Source organism: Rousettus aegyptiacus, unplaced genomic scaffold (genome assembly GCF_014176215.1).
Source record: "Rousettus aegyptiacus isolate mRouAeg1 unplaced genomic scaffold, mRouAeg1.p scaffold_m13_p_4, whole genome shotgun sequence".
NCBI classification, from domain to species: Eukaryota; Metazoa; Chordata; class Mammalia; order Chiroptera; family Pteropodidae; genus Rousettus; species Rousettus aegyptiacus.
In genome coordinates this window covers 123841515-123857842 of record NW_023416307.1, presented here as the reverse complement: position 1 = coordinate 123857842, position 16328 = coordinate 123841515, and the positions used below count along the sequence as shown (strand labels likewise).

At 43.0% G+C, this 16328-nt stretch overlaps 1 protein-coding gene across 6 annotated transcripts in view; it reads left to right on the top strand.

The window, feature by feature from the left end:
* The first annotated feature begins 73 nt into the window (after positions 1-73).
* LOC107509412 overlaps positions 74-16328 on the top strand; it is a 36202-nt gene continuing 19947 nt past the window's right edge. For 2 of the 6 annotated variants that reach the window (XM_016141878.2, XM_036219537.1), the window contains exons 1-6: positions 74-225; positions 3314-3542; positions 5388-5540; positions 8779-8927; positions 11272-11412; positions 12048-12193. In XM_016141878.2, the coding sequence (XP_015997364.2) occupies positions 3363-3542; positions 5388-5540; positions 8779-8927; positions 11272-11412; positions 12048-12193 (769 nt within the window). In that variant the 5' untranslated portion in view covers positions 74-225; positions 3314-3362. The other 4 variants (XM_036219541.1, XM_036219538.1, XM_036219539.1 and 1 more) reach the window with 4 other exon arrangements.

The window sequence follows — 16328 nt, the reverse complement described above, 5'->3', positions numbered from 1 at the left end:
GGTTGTCAGAGCCCCAGCCCGGCGAGCTCTGCCACGACGTTCCCTCTGGCCGCCGCCTCCTCTCCAGCCCCGGCTCTTCCCCTTCCCGCGCCCGGTCCCTCGCGGGTCACAGCTCTCCTCCAGCCTCCGCCCCTCGCTGTGACCGCCCCTCGCTGCCGTTTCCATGGCGCGGGACCCACGCGGGAAGCGGTCCAAGCGAGGAACGCAAGCACAGTGCACGCCTGGGTGAGTGCGGGGCGCAGACTGGGGCCAGGGCGCGTGCCCCCCGAGCTGTGTGACCCCTGGTTCGCTGCTCCAGACAGGGCTGCGACCCGGGCTCCACGAGATTGTGCGTGCCCGCGCCTCTCCATCCCCCACCCCAGGTACCCCGCATTCTCCCATCCGAACTTGCCCAGGGCAGGGCGCCCCGCGCCCCTCAGCTAGTGGTGTCCGGGCCTCGGGTGGGTAGTCAGGATTCTCTCCGGAATGTATTGAAATGGTTGGCTGCATCGGGAGCCCTGGAGAAAGGAGCGGAATGCAGCCGCCCCTCGCCCTCTTTCTCCTTGCCGCCCGGGATTCTGATGCGGAGCCCGTAGCTGTCGGAGCTGGGTGAGCAGGGCACTCAGGCGGGGCTCTTGTCCCCCTCCTCTCCAGAACTGGAACTGCCGCAGGGCCCTCTTGTCCCTGCTCGCACCCCTTCCATCCCACCTCCCCCTGTCCCATCTCCAGGAGCTTCACAAATGAGAGAAGAAAACCTAGAATAGGGTGAGGCCCCTACTCTCAGGCCTCCAATAAATACTCATTAATGAATCAGCGGATCAGTGCTGGCCTTGAGAACCTCGGTAGTTGCTAACCTGGGTCACACAGTCAGGGCTTCAACATATGAATTTGGGGGAATGCAAACATTCAGTCCATAAATATGCTTTACAGGTAGTACCTCAGAATGGTTAAAAATTTGGATTTTGGAGCCATCTGTCTGAAACCGAATCCCAGCTGCACCGCTTAACTAGTGCCTTCCTTTAGGCAAGTCACTTAACCTTGCTATGCCTCAGGTTCCCCGTCTGAGTATTCACTATTCACCAGGCTCTGTTCTGAGCATCCGTCTTGTATTAACGTATTGTTACTCATAACGATTCTTTATCATCATCCCATGTTACTGAAGAAAAAGCTTTAGGTTTGTTATCTCATTTAATGCTCACAAATGCCAAAGAGGTAATATTTCCACCCTTTTTACAGATGAAGAAGATGAAGTTTGGGGAAGCGAAGTTGATTACCCATAATCACCCTTCTAATAATTAACAGACATGGGATTCAAACAGGTTCCTCTTGACCTCAACCCTGGGCTACCCCCGCCCCGCTCCATAGTCTCCCATGGTGCCATGCCGGTGTTTGCCACTTGCCCGATGATAAGCGTCACCTGGGATGCTTACAAAAATCAGTCATGGGAGTTAGCACCCCCAGTGATGTTTGCAGCCAGGGCAAGTCAATTCTTTCTCTTCCTGGGCCTCATTTTTGTTATGTGTAAAACAAAAATTTAGAGCGGGTCTGAGATAGTGAATAGGTTCAGAGTACCTGCCAAGTTTACTTGCTCTGCAGCAGCTTCGTGGAGCACAGCCATGAGCAGAATTCTGAGGTGACAGCTGGGTGATGGCCATGGGTGGTAGGGGTGCCCATTACTTTCCATGTTTAAGCACTCAAAGTCCTGAGACAGTTGACCATCCTAGTGATGGCTTCCCTGTATTAGACAATCTGTCAAGTTCCAACAAAAGCTATGTAATACTGTGATTTTCTCTTACCCCAGTACCTGAGTGTCTACATTCTGCTGAGTTCATTCCCTCTTTCCAAAATGTTTTTCACTTATGTTGAGATAATTTGTTATGCAGCAATAGGATACTAATATAAGTGTGATCTAATTTGAAACTGTGAACTAACTTCGTGTAGCTCACATGTGCTCTAACGGAGATTGTTAACTTTCCCTTGAAAATTTATAAAGTACCCTGTAAGTTCGCAGTGCCTCCAAGCACCTCAGTACACAGTTTGGGAACTGTGGTTCCAAGATACAAAACATTCCTAGAGATAAAGAAGGATATTAAAGAATGATGAAAGGGTAGATCTCCCAGGAAGATTATAAGTTCTAAATGTGTAGGAACCTAATAATGTAGCTTCAAAATATATAAAACAAAAACGTATAGAATTAATAGCAGAAATAGGCAAATTCACATTGATATACCTCTCTCATTAACTGATGGAATAAACATACATAGAATTCAGTAAAGATAAATGTAATAGAGACCACTATAGAGATTTAAGCAGAAGAGTCATGTGATCTGATTTATGTTTGAAAAACATCACTCTGGCAACTGGGTGGAGAACAGTCCTAAGGCGGCATACCAGGGCTGCTGCAGTCAAGCATGTGGAAAAGAAGTGCTACTCCTTTCGCTGCATGCTTTTCTCAATGGCTCCTATCTCCAGTTCTTTGGGATGCTCCGCCAGGCCTAGATTTGACAAGGAGAGCCCCTTTTAATGTAAGATAATAAACATTTTAGACAGTCTCTAGCTGGAACCTTTCCCAACAGGAAAACTCTAATAATTCCCATTACCCATTGTCTCTGTAAACCTAGTTCAGACACCCAGCCTTTACCTTACATTATCGCATGGAGGGATCCTTCAGGATTGGATAATTTAAATGACAAAGTCAGTACTGATTGAGTGACTTCCTGTGGCCAGCAGAATCATAGTAATAACATCAATAATAACAATAAAGTTTATTGAGCTCTTCCACTATGTGCCAAGCATTGTGCTAAGTGCTTTATAAACTTGTCTCACTTAATCCTTATGACAATAAAAATCCATTGTATAGATGGGGAAATAGATGTTTGAAGAGACTTTGTAACTTATCTAAGGCCACCCAGTTAGTCAAGTGGTAGAGACAAGACTAAAATCCAGGTCTGCTCCCCTTCAAAGCCTATGTTCTTAAGTGCTGTGATATACTGCCTCACAAGAGTTATGTCTATAAAGAGAATTATGCCATTTTTAAATCAATATGTCCTTGGTAATATTTAGTACCCACTATTAATGTTAAATGTGTTCCTTTATAATTGAGTTCCATGGGTACTGCCCCCATTTTAAGGAATCTAAAAGAAAGAACATGGACCATAAATACAGAAATTGGAAATTGAACAATTCCACTCAACTCTCTCTATCTTAATTCCTCACTCCAATTTTAAGATAAATGAAACACTTTAAGGTTTTCAGAGAAGGGCGTGCAGCAATATTTGCCAATTTTTAGATTGCAATCTGCTCTTTAAAAAGATATCTTGGTGTTGGCTTTCAGGGCAAGTTACTGTTTTCAGAATCCAGGTGGACTCTAACACTATAAGACAATGCCACGAGAAAAGGAAGGAAAACGAAAAACGAAAGGACCACCCCTGCCCATCATTGCAATTCTGCAAAAGTTCCTGAAAACATATGAAAAGTATTGTGCACAGACTCAGACATCTGTGTGTCCAGCCATCAGAAGAGACTTGAAAACTAGCATCGACAATGAACAGATTCTCAAGAAGGTGAGTGAATGGTCTCCTTTCCTCATTCTTCTCTGAAATGAACTGACTAGGGTTAACCCCAAGGAACATGGGTCCTCAGTCCTCTCAAGCCCAGAACTGGTGACGTCACCTCCATCTACATTCCTGCCTGAACGAAGTTCAGCGCCTGGCTCTGACCAAGAGCCTACTCCATTGCCACTTCTACTTTGCCACTCCCACCACCAAAACTACCCATCCCAGTCCTTTCCCAGTCCTTCCGATAGGCCCGCCTTTTCTCATACCACTTTACATCCGGAATGGCCAATCTGCCCCTCCTCGCACTCTACATCTGGAAAGCCCAGCTCAAAAGCACCACTTCCGTCATCATTTTGCAGGACCTCGCTCCCCAGCATCCGGCAGCCCCTTTCCCCCGCGGAGTAAATGTTTCCTTTCCTTGACAGCGTATGTGTCCGTGTCATCAGGCCAGACCCGCATCACCACGTCTCCCATCTTACTTGGAGTGAGGTCAGCAAGCACATAATTCTGACTCCAGAAGCACCGGATTTAAAAAAAAAAAAAAAAATTCCCATGTCATATTTTTTCTGCGATTACATCTAGGGATTGAATGTGAGGGGAAAAGAAGAGAGGCCAGCACTGAAACTAGATGGTCAACTCTTGGGAAGGAGCCTCTGCTAGACCGGAAGGGGGAGTCCAGCACCCAAAGACACACTGGCCAACTTGACAACTTGTCTATCACCAGCCCAGAAAGATAGTCTATATTTTAAATAATTAAGTATTTGCTGAATTCCTAAAATGCAGAATGCCAGTCAAAACAACAGATTAAACAAAATGAGATAGAGACAAGTACTTAAGAATAAAAGGGAGGAGGTCATTATTTGAAGGTGGCTTTGACCCAAATGCATCCTACCCATACCTTTTCTGAATTTTTTTTTTTGTGTGGGGGTGAGAGGATGATTACATTGTACCCACACAAAAAGAACCTCGTAAGGTTCCTCTCTAGCCATCTTCTCTTCCACCTGAACTTCCACTTCCGGTGCAGCTGTTCCCTTCCTTCTCCCATCTTGTCCCTCCAGCCTCTCCCTCTCTCCCTCCTCTGCTCCCCTCTTTCCCATCTGCCCTCCTAGGTCTTTCTAATTCCTTCTTTTTCAGCTGCTCTCTGAGCTCCCCCACACATCTCCCTGCTCATCTCAAGGGAGGAGCTTCCCAGAGCCACCCTTTTTGTAATAAAATAATTACTAATTTATTTTCTTACTACTGCAGTTCTTACAATTAGCCTCCATTACTAAATCATAAGGGTTGATCATAAACCTTGTTCAAATTTATAATCCCTTCAGTAATGTTTTCCAAACATTTTTAATTGCAATCACCATCAGAAATACAATTAACATCATGACCCAGTATGTAAGGACCTATGGCCATAAGGGCTGTTTATGTTAGGTGGGCTGCTGGTTGGATCTCCCTTTTGATTTTAAATATCATTAAAATAAAAGTCTCAAGAGATAATTATTCTTAACTGCATAGGATACACTCAGATAATTTCTCTTCTTTCCTATTTCGTTAAAGAAAGAAAAAAAATCTGGTTGCGACCCACTAGATTTCCTGACCCAATAATGGCTAGTAACCTGCTGTGAAAACTTCTGCACAGTAAGACTTTTCATGGAGCTTTGAATATGGCAGGAAATTCATAAACTTGTATTGAATTAACACCCCAATGCATACCTGTTCCAAAATTAAAACTATCTTAAATGTTCTTCTAATGTTGCCTAATGACGATATTCTTGACAACTGGCTAATAAATATCCATATATTTAGATGAAGGAATGCCTTTTTATGATGTCCACCAGTAGTTTTTTTCTTACATTCCAGTTTGTACTTGTAAGACCCGATGACTCCTCGCCAAGCATCCTACCAATTTCCTTGGAACCTTTGCTCATGACGATTCAAGAGGAGCGTTACACGCTGGGGAAGCAGATCTGCATCTGGGGCCTTCAACTGAGCAACCCAGAGGTCGCCAGACTTGTGAGTCATGCATTTTTAAAACGTTTAGTTAACCTTGTAATTGAATTTGAGCATATTATATCATATGTTCCAGCTATAATTCATTTGGTTGTTGACCGATATGCTCCAAGATGTTCTTTGAAAAAAGTATTTTTGAATGAAACATATAAAAGTGCAAAGATAATAGCACTGAAATCCATATATCCACCATCATGAAATATACTTTTTTTTAGGGAAGAAAAATTGCAGATTTTACAAATACAACAACTAAAGCTTCATCTCACTCCTCTCCCCCCATTTACTTCTCAGAAGTACCACTAGCCCAAAGTGATGTGTATCAATCTATTTGAGAGCTTTAATGATGCTCTCAAAGGGAAAGCTGGTGTCAGAACCCTACTCTGGGTTCCTACCTTCTCATTCATTGACTTTTGGGTATTCCTCCCTAAGTGCCCAATCAACACATTTTTTAAAAAGATATTTTTAACACTATTAGAAGAAAGCATAGAAAAAAAGCTTTATATTAGATTTAGTAGTGATTTTTTGGATGTCGCACTAAAGCACAGGCAAAACAAAACAACAAAAACAAAAACTAGTTGAATTAGACATCAAAACTGAAAACTTCTGTGCATCGAAGAACACAACAGAGTGAAAGGCAACCCACAAAATGGGAGTAAATGATTGTAAACCATATATCTAATAAGGGGTTATATGCAGAATATATCAAGAACTCTTACAACTCAACAACAACAACAACAACAACAACAAAGGAAACTGATTTTAAAATGGGCAAAAGACTTGAATAGGCATTCTTCAAAGAAGATACACAAGTGACCCATAAGTACACACAAAGATGTTCAACATCACTAACCACTAGAGAAATGCAGATGGAAACCACAATGAGATACCACCTCATGTTGACTAGGATGGCTACATGAAAAAACTCAGAAAATAATATGTTGACAAACATGTGGAGAAATTGGAACCCTTGTTCGCTATTGCTGGGAATGTAAAGTTCAGCCACTATGGAAAACATTATGGCAGTTCCTCAAAAATTAAAAATAGAAGTACCATATGATCCAGCAATTCCATTTCTGGGTATACAACCTAAAGAATTGAAAGCAGGGTCTCAAAGGGACATTTGTGCAATCATGTTCATAGCAGCATTATGCACTTATCCAAAGGTGTAAGCAACCCAAATGTCCATTGAATGGATAGACAACACATGGTCTATACGTACAATAGAATGTTATTTAGCCTTAAAAAAAAAAAAAAAAAGGAAATTATGACAAGTGCTACAACATGGATGGGTCTTAAGGAATTTATGCTGTTAAATAAGTTAGTCACAAAAGAACAAATACTGTATTATTCCACCTACATGAGGTGCCTAGAGTACTCAGATGCATAGAGACAGAAAGTAGAATGGTGACTGCCAGGGGATGGAGAGAGGAGGAATGGGGAGTTAATGTTTAATGGAAACAGTTTACGTTTTGCAAGGTAAAGAAAGTTCTAGAGATGGATGGTGGTGAGGGTTGCACACCCATGTGAATAGGCTTAATGCCACTGAACTGTACACTTAAAAATGGTCAAGATGGTACACTTTATGTCATGTGCATTTGACCACAATTTGAAAAAAATTTAAAAAATACTTTAAACGTGTAACCACAATTTTTAGTTGTTTTTATTCAGAGGTTCAGTAAGGGTACTCGATCCATTCAAGCCAAAAAAAAGAATGCTGTCCCTGCATGTTAAAAGTGCTCCTCAACTGTTCTTTAAAAAGGACCCCTCTTGGTAATCTGGAGGCTGCTGGAAATTTTATCATAGATGGCTATGGTCTTGGCCACAGCAGTGCTGGTGCCTCAGGGAGTGACCCCGCAAACCACTGGTACAGATCTTTAGGATCCAGTCCAGAGCCTGTTTTGCACAGACCAATATTAGTTTGCCAGTGAAGTGCCACACTGGCTCCTCTGTCAGAAACACAGCTTGAGAAACCCAATCCAGCCCTCAAACTAGGCGTTCTCTCCTTACGGAGGCCTCAGGCACCAGCTCTGTAGTTAAGGTTGCAAGTGCTTTTTTATCCTCAGCCAAAGTATAATTTGGAATCCTATCTCTGACCAACGTGTCATTACCTCAAAAAACCCGAAATCCTCCAGACCTCACCAAAGCCTCTTTTAGGCTTAAATTCAGAACTGAAGGAATCCTCAGGTTGTGGTGATTCTAATTGCTAAAAGGTGGCCTTCGTGATTTGTAGCTTTAAATACCCTTTCCTGCCAGTTAGGTAGAAATTTAACTGTGACTGGCATCATTTGTTACCACAAAAAATGACCTTGCCATTGACCCCCTCCATTCAGGAACTGAGAGAACTTGAGACGCATCCAAATGCCCACGTGTTGCCACCAGTCCAGCTGCTTCAACATGAGAGGCACCTAGTTGCTGAATTTCCATAATCTATTTCTGAGCAGACCTCTAAATCCCAATAGTATCTATAATTGTGACTATAAATCGTTTACGAGATAATTTAACTCATGATGTTTATCTAATTAAAAGATTGGAACAGCAACACTTCTCTCCTAAAAAGAATGCAACCATAGGAGGAGAAAAATGCATTGGTCAGAATGTCAACATCTGTATCAATTTTCTCCGGCTACATAACAAAGTACCACAGATTGCGTGGCTTAAACAGCAGAAATTTATTTTCTAACAGTTCTGGAGGGTAGAAGTCTGAGCTCAAGGTGTCAGCAGGGTTGATGTCTTTGGAGGCCTCTCTCCTTGGCTTGTAACTGGCCATCTTCTTTCTGTGCCCTTATATGGTCTTCCCTCTGCATCCAAATTTTCTCTTTGTATAAGGATGCCAGTGAGATTCCCTTAGGGCTCACCCTAATGACCACATTTTAACTTAATTACATCTGTAAAGGCCCTATCTCCAAATACAGTCATATTCTGAGCTACTAAGGGTTAGGACTTCCATATACTAATCGAGAGGGAGGACACAATTCAGCCCATAATAACACTTAAAAAGATATGCTACGATATATCTTATCTCATCGTAAAGCTTGGTATTTCCCATATAATTCTTCAATGAGTCTTCATTTTAAAGGGAAGTTATTTTCTTTTCATGCCACTTTCTCCTCAGGTAATTAGAAAGTTATCTCAGAGGCAAAAATGCTGAGGTACTTAACATAATCGAGTTTTAAGTAACATCTGAAAGCACAGAGCATGCTAGTCTCTATCGCGTACACACTTCTCTACCTTGCATTCTCAGGCTTTGCTTCTGGAATTGAAGGGGCACCCCACCTGCCCACTGACCACTCTAGAACTCACTGATTGCAAGATGGATCCGTGGTCTCTAGGGAGACTTGGACAGGCTCTGCGGTTCAGCAGTTTACATTCTCTCGTCCTCGATTATTGCAAGTAAGGCTGGAAAGTGGAGTTCCTTCAAGGCTCTTACTGCTCTCAGCTGGGGGATGCAAAGGCAGGGGAGGACAATGTCCCATTTCCTTTTGTCTCATTGAGTCATCACTGAAAGAGAACATTCTAAAACCTCCTTGAAGTTAAGTTCCTGAGTAAATGTTAGGGTTCTCAAAAAAAGTCTATTCATTCATTAGTTCTTTCAACAAATAATTGGCAAGGCCAGTCTGTGTGAGACACTGTGCTCATTGCTAAGGAAGACACAAAAATACATATATAAGGAAAGCTGCTGTCTAAGGGAGTCCTTGGTATATAGAGGAGCGGAGACATGCTCTTGATTCTATAGAATGCAGGGTAGAAATCTGAATCTCACAAAAAGTGTCCATATAAATTTTAGCAGTAGTTTGGATAAGGGAAACCACAGTTCTCTAGGTGATGAGTCAGTATTCACCAGGAGAGGAGGTGGGAGGAAAGGTATGGTGCTGGAGAAGAGCAGAGCAAGTCCTTCAGACGGCTGGGACACCAGGTGTGTCGGGGAGCGTCAGGGGGCAATAATAATACTAATGGTGGTGGTGGTGGTAGTAGTAGTAGTAGTAGTAGTAGTAGTAATACCAGCTATTGGTACTTTAATGCTTACTGTGTGCCAAACACAGTGTGTGAATTATCTCATTAATTCTCTCAACAATAGATTAATATGTGCCATTACATATAGATGTGTGATACATAATGATAATTATGTCCCATTTCTATCCCTTGACTATAGATGAGGAAAGACTCAGGGCGGTTAACTGGCTTGTTCAAGGCCATTCAGCCATTAGGAGTGGAGCCTGGATGTGAATCCAGCTGTCTGAATCAGACCCCACCTCTGATCCATGATTCTAGATTGCTTGAGGTCTATAATTTACCATCTACAAATAATTTCAAACTGCTTGTGTAAGCTGGGGTAGGTCATGTAACCTCTGTGATCTATAACGAGATGATCTTTTCTACTTCATAAATCTATGATTCTGTGACTCTTTTCATGGAGCCAGGTGGTGCCTTGTACTCAAAAGGCCAATGGTCCGTGAAGTGAAAGAGATGATTCATGCCTGAGAAGTGGGACCACAGAAACAAAGGCCCCATTAAAAAACTAGGGCCTCAGTGGTGACAGTGGACAAGTCCTTCAGCAAGAGCTGGGGAGAGGGCGCATTCTGTGGAGTTTCTTCAGGTTTCTGAAATGCTGGAGAAGCCTCAGTCAGTGTTTCCTAATACAGGGGAGCAAAAGGTGGAGTCCTTCGGACGCCATGCAGTGGCTGTGGAATCGGCTTGGGGGCCTCCCCAGCTTCCCGCACTGCACTGGGCAGAACCAGCCCCACCGCTAAGAGACCCCTCTAGACCATAGCTCTTGCGCTGGTTACCGAGACCTGTACTGGTGGGAAGAGAGAAGGAAGAAAGAAGGAATTCCCGTCTTCAGGAAGAAGCTTATTTTAATTGTCAGTTGAAATCCTGCTGCTGCTAAGCCAACTAGAGTCGTCAGTGTTGGGTGGTTGGGAATTACTACCGAGACCTCAACACAGGTAAAATTGTAGGTTACCAGCTTCTGGGCACTGGAGTTCTTTCCTCATGTCTTCCCCAATGGGCTGAGAAGTCAGGCAGGCAGTGTGCCCTCCTTTCCTAGGCTCAGCTGCATCCCAGCACCCACCATGGTAGTTGGCCCTCTGTAATTATTTGTTGACTGAATTAACAAATTCAAAAAGTTATTTCTGTTAATACTACTCACCTCGTTTTAAAGTTCAAGCCTTGGCATTCCAAATTCTCTAAAGAAGTCCTTTCGATTCACTGATCCTCAGTTTCCTGACCCAATCAATACCTACCTCCAGAGGCTGTTGCTGGCATGAATTAGACAATGCACATGGTTTCACTTTGCAAGCTGTAAGGACTGTGCAACACGAGGTGAGAAATAGTGCAGGACCATGAGAGAAGAGCCAAGAGGTTGAACTTTTCTGAACTTGTTCTCGATGTACTTTAAAAGGTCCCCTCTTACGGAGTCCTGGTATCGCTGGGGTCTTCACAGACTCCTCCATCCCTGCCAACAGGGCCATCTCTCCCGTCCTCAGGTTCGGAGCTTGTTTCTCCATCTGCTCCCTTGAATGGGTACTTCAAACCATCCTCTGCTCTCCTTGCCCTAAAGACAGACTCCAGGTCCCCCTTCCTCCACATGCAGGCTGCCCCACCTTGGTCAGCCCAGCCATCCAAACTGAGGATCAGCAAAAGTGCCTTTAGTTTCCCTGGGAGTGCCCCAAAATTAACAATCCAGCAGGTGACATAGATTTTAAATCACAAATTTGTTCCTGTCATTTCTTTCTAGATTTGAAAATGAAGAAGTTGAGAGTATTTTCTCAGGTCTGGAGCGCAACCAAAGGCTTCAAGACCTCAGTCTACGCTACTGTGGTCTGGGGCCACAGAGTGGGCAGAGGCTGGGCTCGGTCATATGCCAGAGTGCCATTTGGTGAGAGGCAACCCTGCTCCCCAACCCACATCTTGGCACTGCTCTGTCTTGAGTTATATAACCAGCTTAGTTAAAGAGACTACCAGCCCATAAGTTCCCCCGATTTTTCGTTATGTTTCTAATCATCTTTCTTTCTCCTCTAGTTATTTTTGTTTTCCTTTATCTTAATTACAAGAGAAAGATTCGTTAGTTACATTTGAGAATCAACAGTGTCATGCCAAATGCATGTACATCTCTGGTCAGCTAACATGGTCACTAGGTCTATTTTTTATGACCTGGTCTATTACATATTATGATTATTTATTTATTTATTTATTTAGGCGCAACCCTTGGTTGACCTCACAGATTGCAAGGACCTTGTCAGTTTACAATCCCTTATATTTAAATATTTTTTTATGCCTACAGCACCTGGTCTTCCTAGGTAGTCTCCCATCCAGGTACTAACGAGGCCCGACCCTGCTTAGCTTCTGATCAGACAGGATTGGGCTTGTTCAGGGTAGCATGGCGGTAGACTTTATTATTTTATAACTGGGTCTACTATCATTATTTTATTTTGTGACGTAAAGACCTCAAACCCAAATCTGAGGAAGCGATATATGACATCAAGTGAACGGTATGTTTGGCTCCTTCCCCAGCAAGCTGCACCTCGAGGGCAATTACTTGCAGTGTTCCGGAGCTCTGGCCCTCCTCAGACCTTTAGCAGAGTATGCGGAGATGCAGAGGAAAGACCAGCTGGCCACAGCCTCACCAGACTCTGGGACGCCCCCTCAGCCACTCCAAGGTAAGCTCTGGGGAACTTGACCCTAAAATGCGTTGAGGCCACCTAAAAGAAGGAAACTTTGCTTTGTGGTTGAAAATAACCTTCCCAGTGGTCAACGGAGATTCTTCTTCCTGAGTATGTATGGGAGCAGAGTAATGGACCCCCAAAGATGTCTTTGTCCTAATCTTCAGAACCCGTAATTCTGTTAACTCCATGGCAAAAGGGACTTTGAAGATATGATTAAATTACGGATCTTGCAATGGGGGTATTCTCTTGGGTTATCTGGCTGGGTCCAGTGTAATAAGAATTGTTATCCAGTGTAATAAGAATCTTTATAAGAGGGAGGCAGAAAGGTCAAAGTCAGAGAGAAGGAGACATGACAATGGAAGAAGAGATTGAAGTGACGTGAGGAAAGGCCTGTGAGCCAGGAATGCTGTAGGTGCCCTCCAGTTTCTGGAGATGTAAACAAACGAACTCTTCCTCAGAGCCTCCAGAAGGAACGCAGCTCTGCCCATGCCTTGACTTTTGCCTCTGTGACCCATTTCAGACTTCTGACGTTTAGAACTATAACATAATAAACTTGTATTGTTTTAAACCACTAAGTTTGTGGTCATTTGTTACAGCAGCAGTTGCAAACTGGTACAGCATATTAATTAGAGCTCTTTCAATTAAAAGTGAAAGCAACACAAACAAAATTAAAGATAAATAGGGGTTTATTGGCTCACATAATTGGGATGTCTCCAGGTGGAGCTGTCTTCCAAAATGGCTGAAACCATGTCATCAGGAGAACCTGAGTTTGCTGCTCTTGACTCTGCTTCTCTTCCAAGGGTTGGCCTTCCCTCCCAGGGCAGACAGACTTCCTAAGAGCAGGAAACAACAGTCGATGTACCTGCCAGCAGTCCTGGGGCTATATCATCATGCTTGTAATCACCCAGAAAGTGTGAGCCTCTTTCTTTCAGTGACTGTGAGTCAACTTCCATAGGAAGGCTCTAACTGGCTCTTCTTGGGTCACATACCTACATCTTGTACCAATATCAATAGCCTAGGTCATGGTAAATTATGATTTTGATTGGTCAGGACTGGTTACACACCTTATGGGCGTGCAATGGAGCACTGTGCTGGGCAGTCCTACCAGAATCACAAGATCCGAAGTGAGGAAGTGGCAGTGAGTGCAAAGAGCTTATAACTGTAACAGATTCGTAAATATAATTGTCATCTCCCATTTAGGAACTTTCATGGTATCAGAACTACATAGGTTATTTGTTGCATTTGATAAATTCACTTAATCCAATAAAATATAAAAGGAAGCTGGAAAACAGCATTTGCTATAAACTATTACTGTCCCTCTGCTATTTTTACCAACATTCCAGTAAAAAAAAAAAAACCCCACAGTCCTATTTATGAAGTCCTGAATTGGAACTTTATGATCCAAATAACTAAGTGAATCTGTGATTTTTAAAAGAAATTGTCAGAAATATGAAAGCACCGTTTCAAGAATTAGTTGTGTGGCAGGCACGGGCAGGTGTGAGAGGTGTGAGATTAAAAAGATAAAGAAGTGACAAGGATGTGGGGGAGAAACATGAAGATCTCTTACTCTGGTTATTCCAAGTGGTTTTTGCTGAAAGGGGCATTAAGGCCTAATCTTAAGGGTTTCAGATTTGTTTCCTGAGAGCCGAAAAGCCAAGGTCAGAGCTGACCACAGAGAGAGCCTGCTCTGTCGTTCTTCACTGCACCCCTGGACAGACTGCAGACCGTGTCAGCTGGGCCATGCCCAGTGGTTAATGGGCAACCTACAGAACTTCTTTTAGGTTCCTCTTCTTACTCAGGATCTCAGCAATGACAACAAAACCCACAAGTACATTCCTAGGTTCTTCTCTTCCTCTGAGCTATGACTGTATCTAACATTTACATTCACTTGAACTCTGAACTGGTGCATTTTAGGTATCCTGCATTCTTTTGGGTAACTATATTAGTCTGCTCAGGCTACCATAACAAAATACCACAGGCTCAGCAGCTTAAACAACATAGAGAAACTAATTTGTCTATCAAACCAGCTCTGAAGGTGAAGGCACTTCTACTCTGTACTGGTGTGTATGTTACTGCTATGGACTGAAAGTTTGTGTCTCCTCAATATTCATATGTTGAACCCCCAGTGTGGTGTATTTGGAGATGGAGCCTTTGGGAAAGGGAGAAATTTCCTCAACCCTCAAGGTTCTTTTGGTTGGTCTAATAATGAAATAGACATGAGACAGATTAGCAAGAGAAAATAACCAAATTTAAATACATAGATATGTATGGGAACCCCACATACATGAGAGAGTCAGAGACCCCACATGTGTGAGAGGTTCAAAGACGGAAAAGGAAAATGAGGTATATATGACATTCTGAGCTAAAGATCACCTTGAGCTTCAGAGGTGAAGAAGAACATTGTAGGATATAAGAAGAGCAGATGTTCTATAATTAGTAGTTTGCCCTGCTCTATAGAAAGGTCAAACAAGGGTTATCTCTGATAATTTCTTATCTGGGGCAAGGCCCCTAATTCAAATTCTTCTAGGTAGTTAAGGTGGGGCAAAAGTTCCTCTTGAGCCCACAGAGCCTTGGTTGCCTTTAGCTTAAAACAATTCACATACCACAGTTACATCTTGGGGTTACTTGTTCTGAACCCCCATAGTCCTCTAAGGAAGTAAGGTTTAAATGAGTTCATACAAGTAGGGCTCTGATAAAATAGAATTAGTGTCCTTATTAGAGAGCCACCTGAGATATCTCTCTCTCTCTCTCTCTCTCTCTCTCTCTCTTTCTCTCTCTCTCTCTCTCCCTCTCCCTTTGCTTATGCATGCACACCTAGGAAAGGCCACATGAGGTCACAGCAAGAGGGGCCATCTTCAAGTCAGGAAGAGAGCTCTCATCAGGAGTGGAATCAACTAACACTTTGATCTGGGACTCTGGCCTCTGGAACCATGGGATAATACAATTTTGTTGTTTAAGCCATTGAGCCTGTGGTATTTTGTTATGGTAGCCTGAGCAGACTAATATAATTACCCAAAAGAATGCAGGATACCTAAAATGCACCAGTTGAACTGGATAAAAATCAAGGTTCAAGTGAATGTAAATGTTAGATACAGTCATAGTTAGCCTCAGAGGAAGAGAAGAACCTAGGAATGTACTTGTGGGTTTTGTTATTGTTGCTGAAATCTTGAGTAAGGAGGGGACTTAAAAGAGATTCTTCCCCTTCAGAGCTGGATTGATAGACAAATGAGCTGAGGTAAATTAGTTTTCCCATTTTTATTTCACTTTTTTGCCAATAGAACTAGCCATAAGTGAAAAAGAAAGAGGCATACGAGGCAAGAAACAAGATTCTGGTATATTACCAGCCCTCCCCTGGTCGCAGTGGGTATGGCACCCAAGCCCTGCCAGCTGGACTTTGCTATTTGTTATTTTTGAACCAAGGAACCTGGCACCTCACCCACAATAACCTGTGATTTAGTTCATCCTGCCAGTCTCCTGGAGCTGCCCTGATCCCTGTCCTTTACAACCCTTGTCTTGAAACAAAGGTGCTTGAAACAAAGACTGTTGTGTCCCCCCAAAATTCATATGTTGAAGTACCAATCCCCAAGATGATAGTATTAGGACGTGGGGCCTTTGAGAGATGATTAGGTCATATAGGCAGAGCCCTCCCGCATGAGATTAAAGATAAAAGAGACCCCAGATAGCTCCCTTGCTCCTTTTGCCTTGTGAAGTTACAGCGAGAAGATAGCCATCTATAAACCGGGAAGCAGACTCTCCAGAAACTGAAAGTGTAGATAGCTGGATCTTGGACTTCCCTTCAGAACTGTGAAGAATAAATGTTTGTTGTTTCTAAGCCACGCAGCCCCAGGGATTTTGTTATAGCACCCCAAATGCACTAAGACACAGAGTACACCAAAACTTACGGTGGGTGTGTTTGAGAGGGTGTGGATGATTTTAAAGAACTTTCCAGATTCTGAACTTCTGTAAGGACCCCAATACCTATGGTTAATATCCTTGGTCATAGTCATCATTTTTCTTTGCCAAAAAAGGCACACTTCTCTCCCATCTAGTATCTGAACAGAGTATATTCCTTAGGTTGTAAAAACAGAGACAATTCAAAATATTAATGGAAGTGTTCAGTGTCATAACT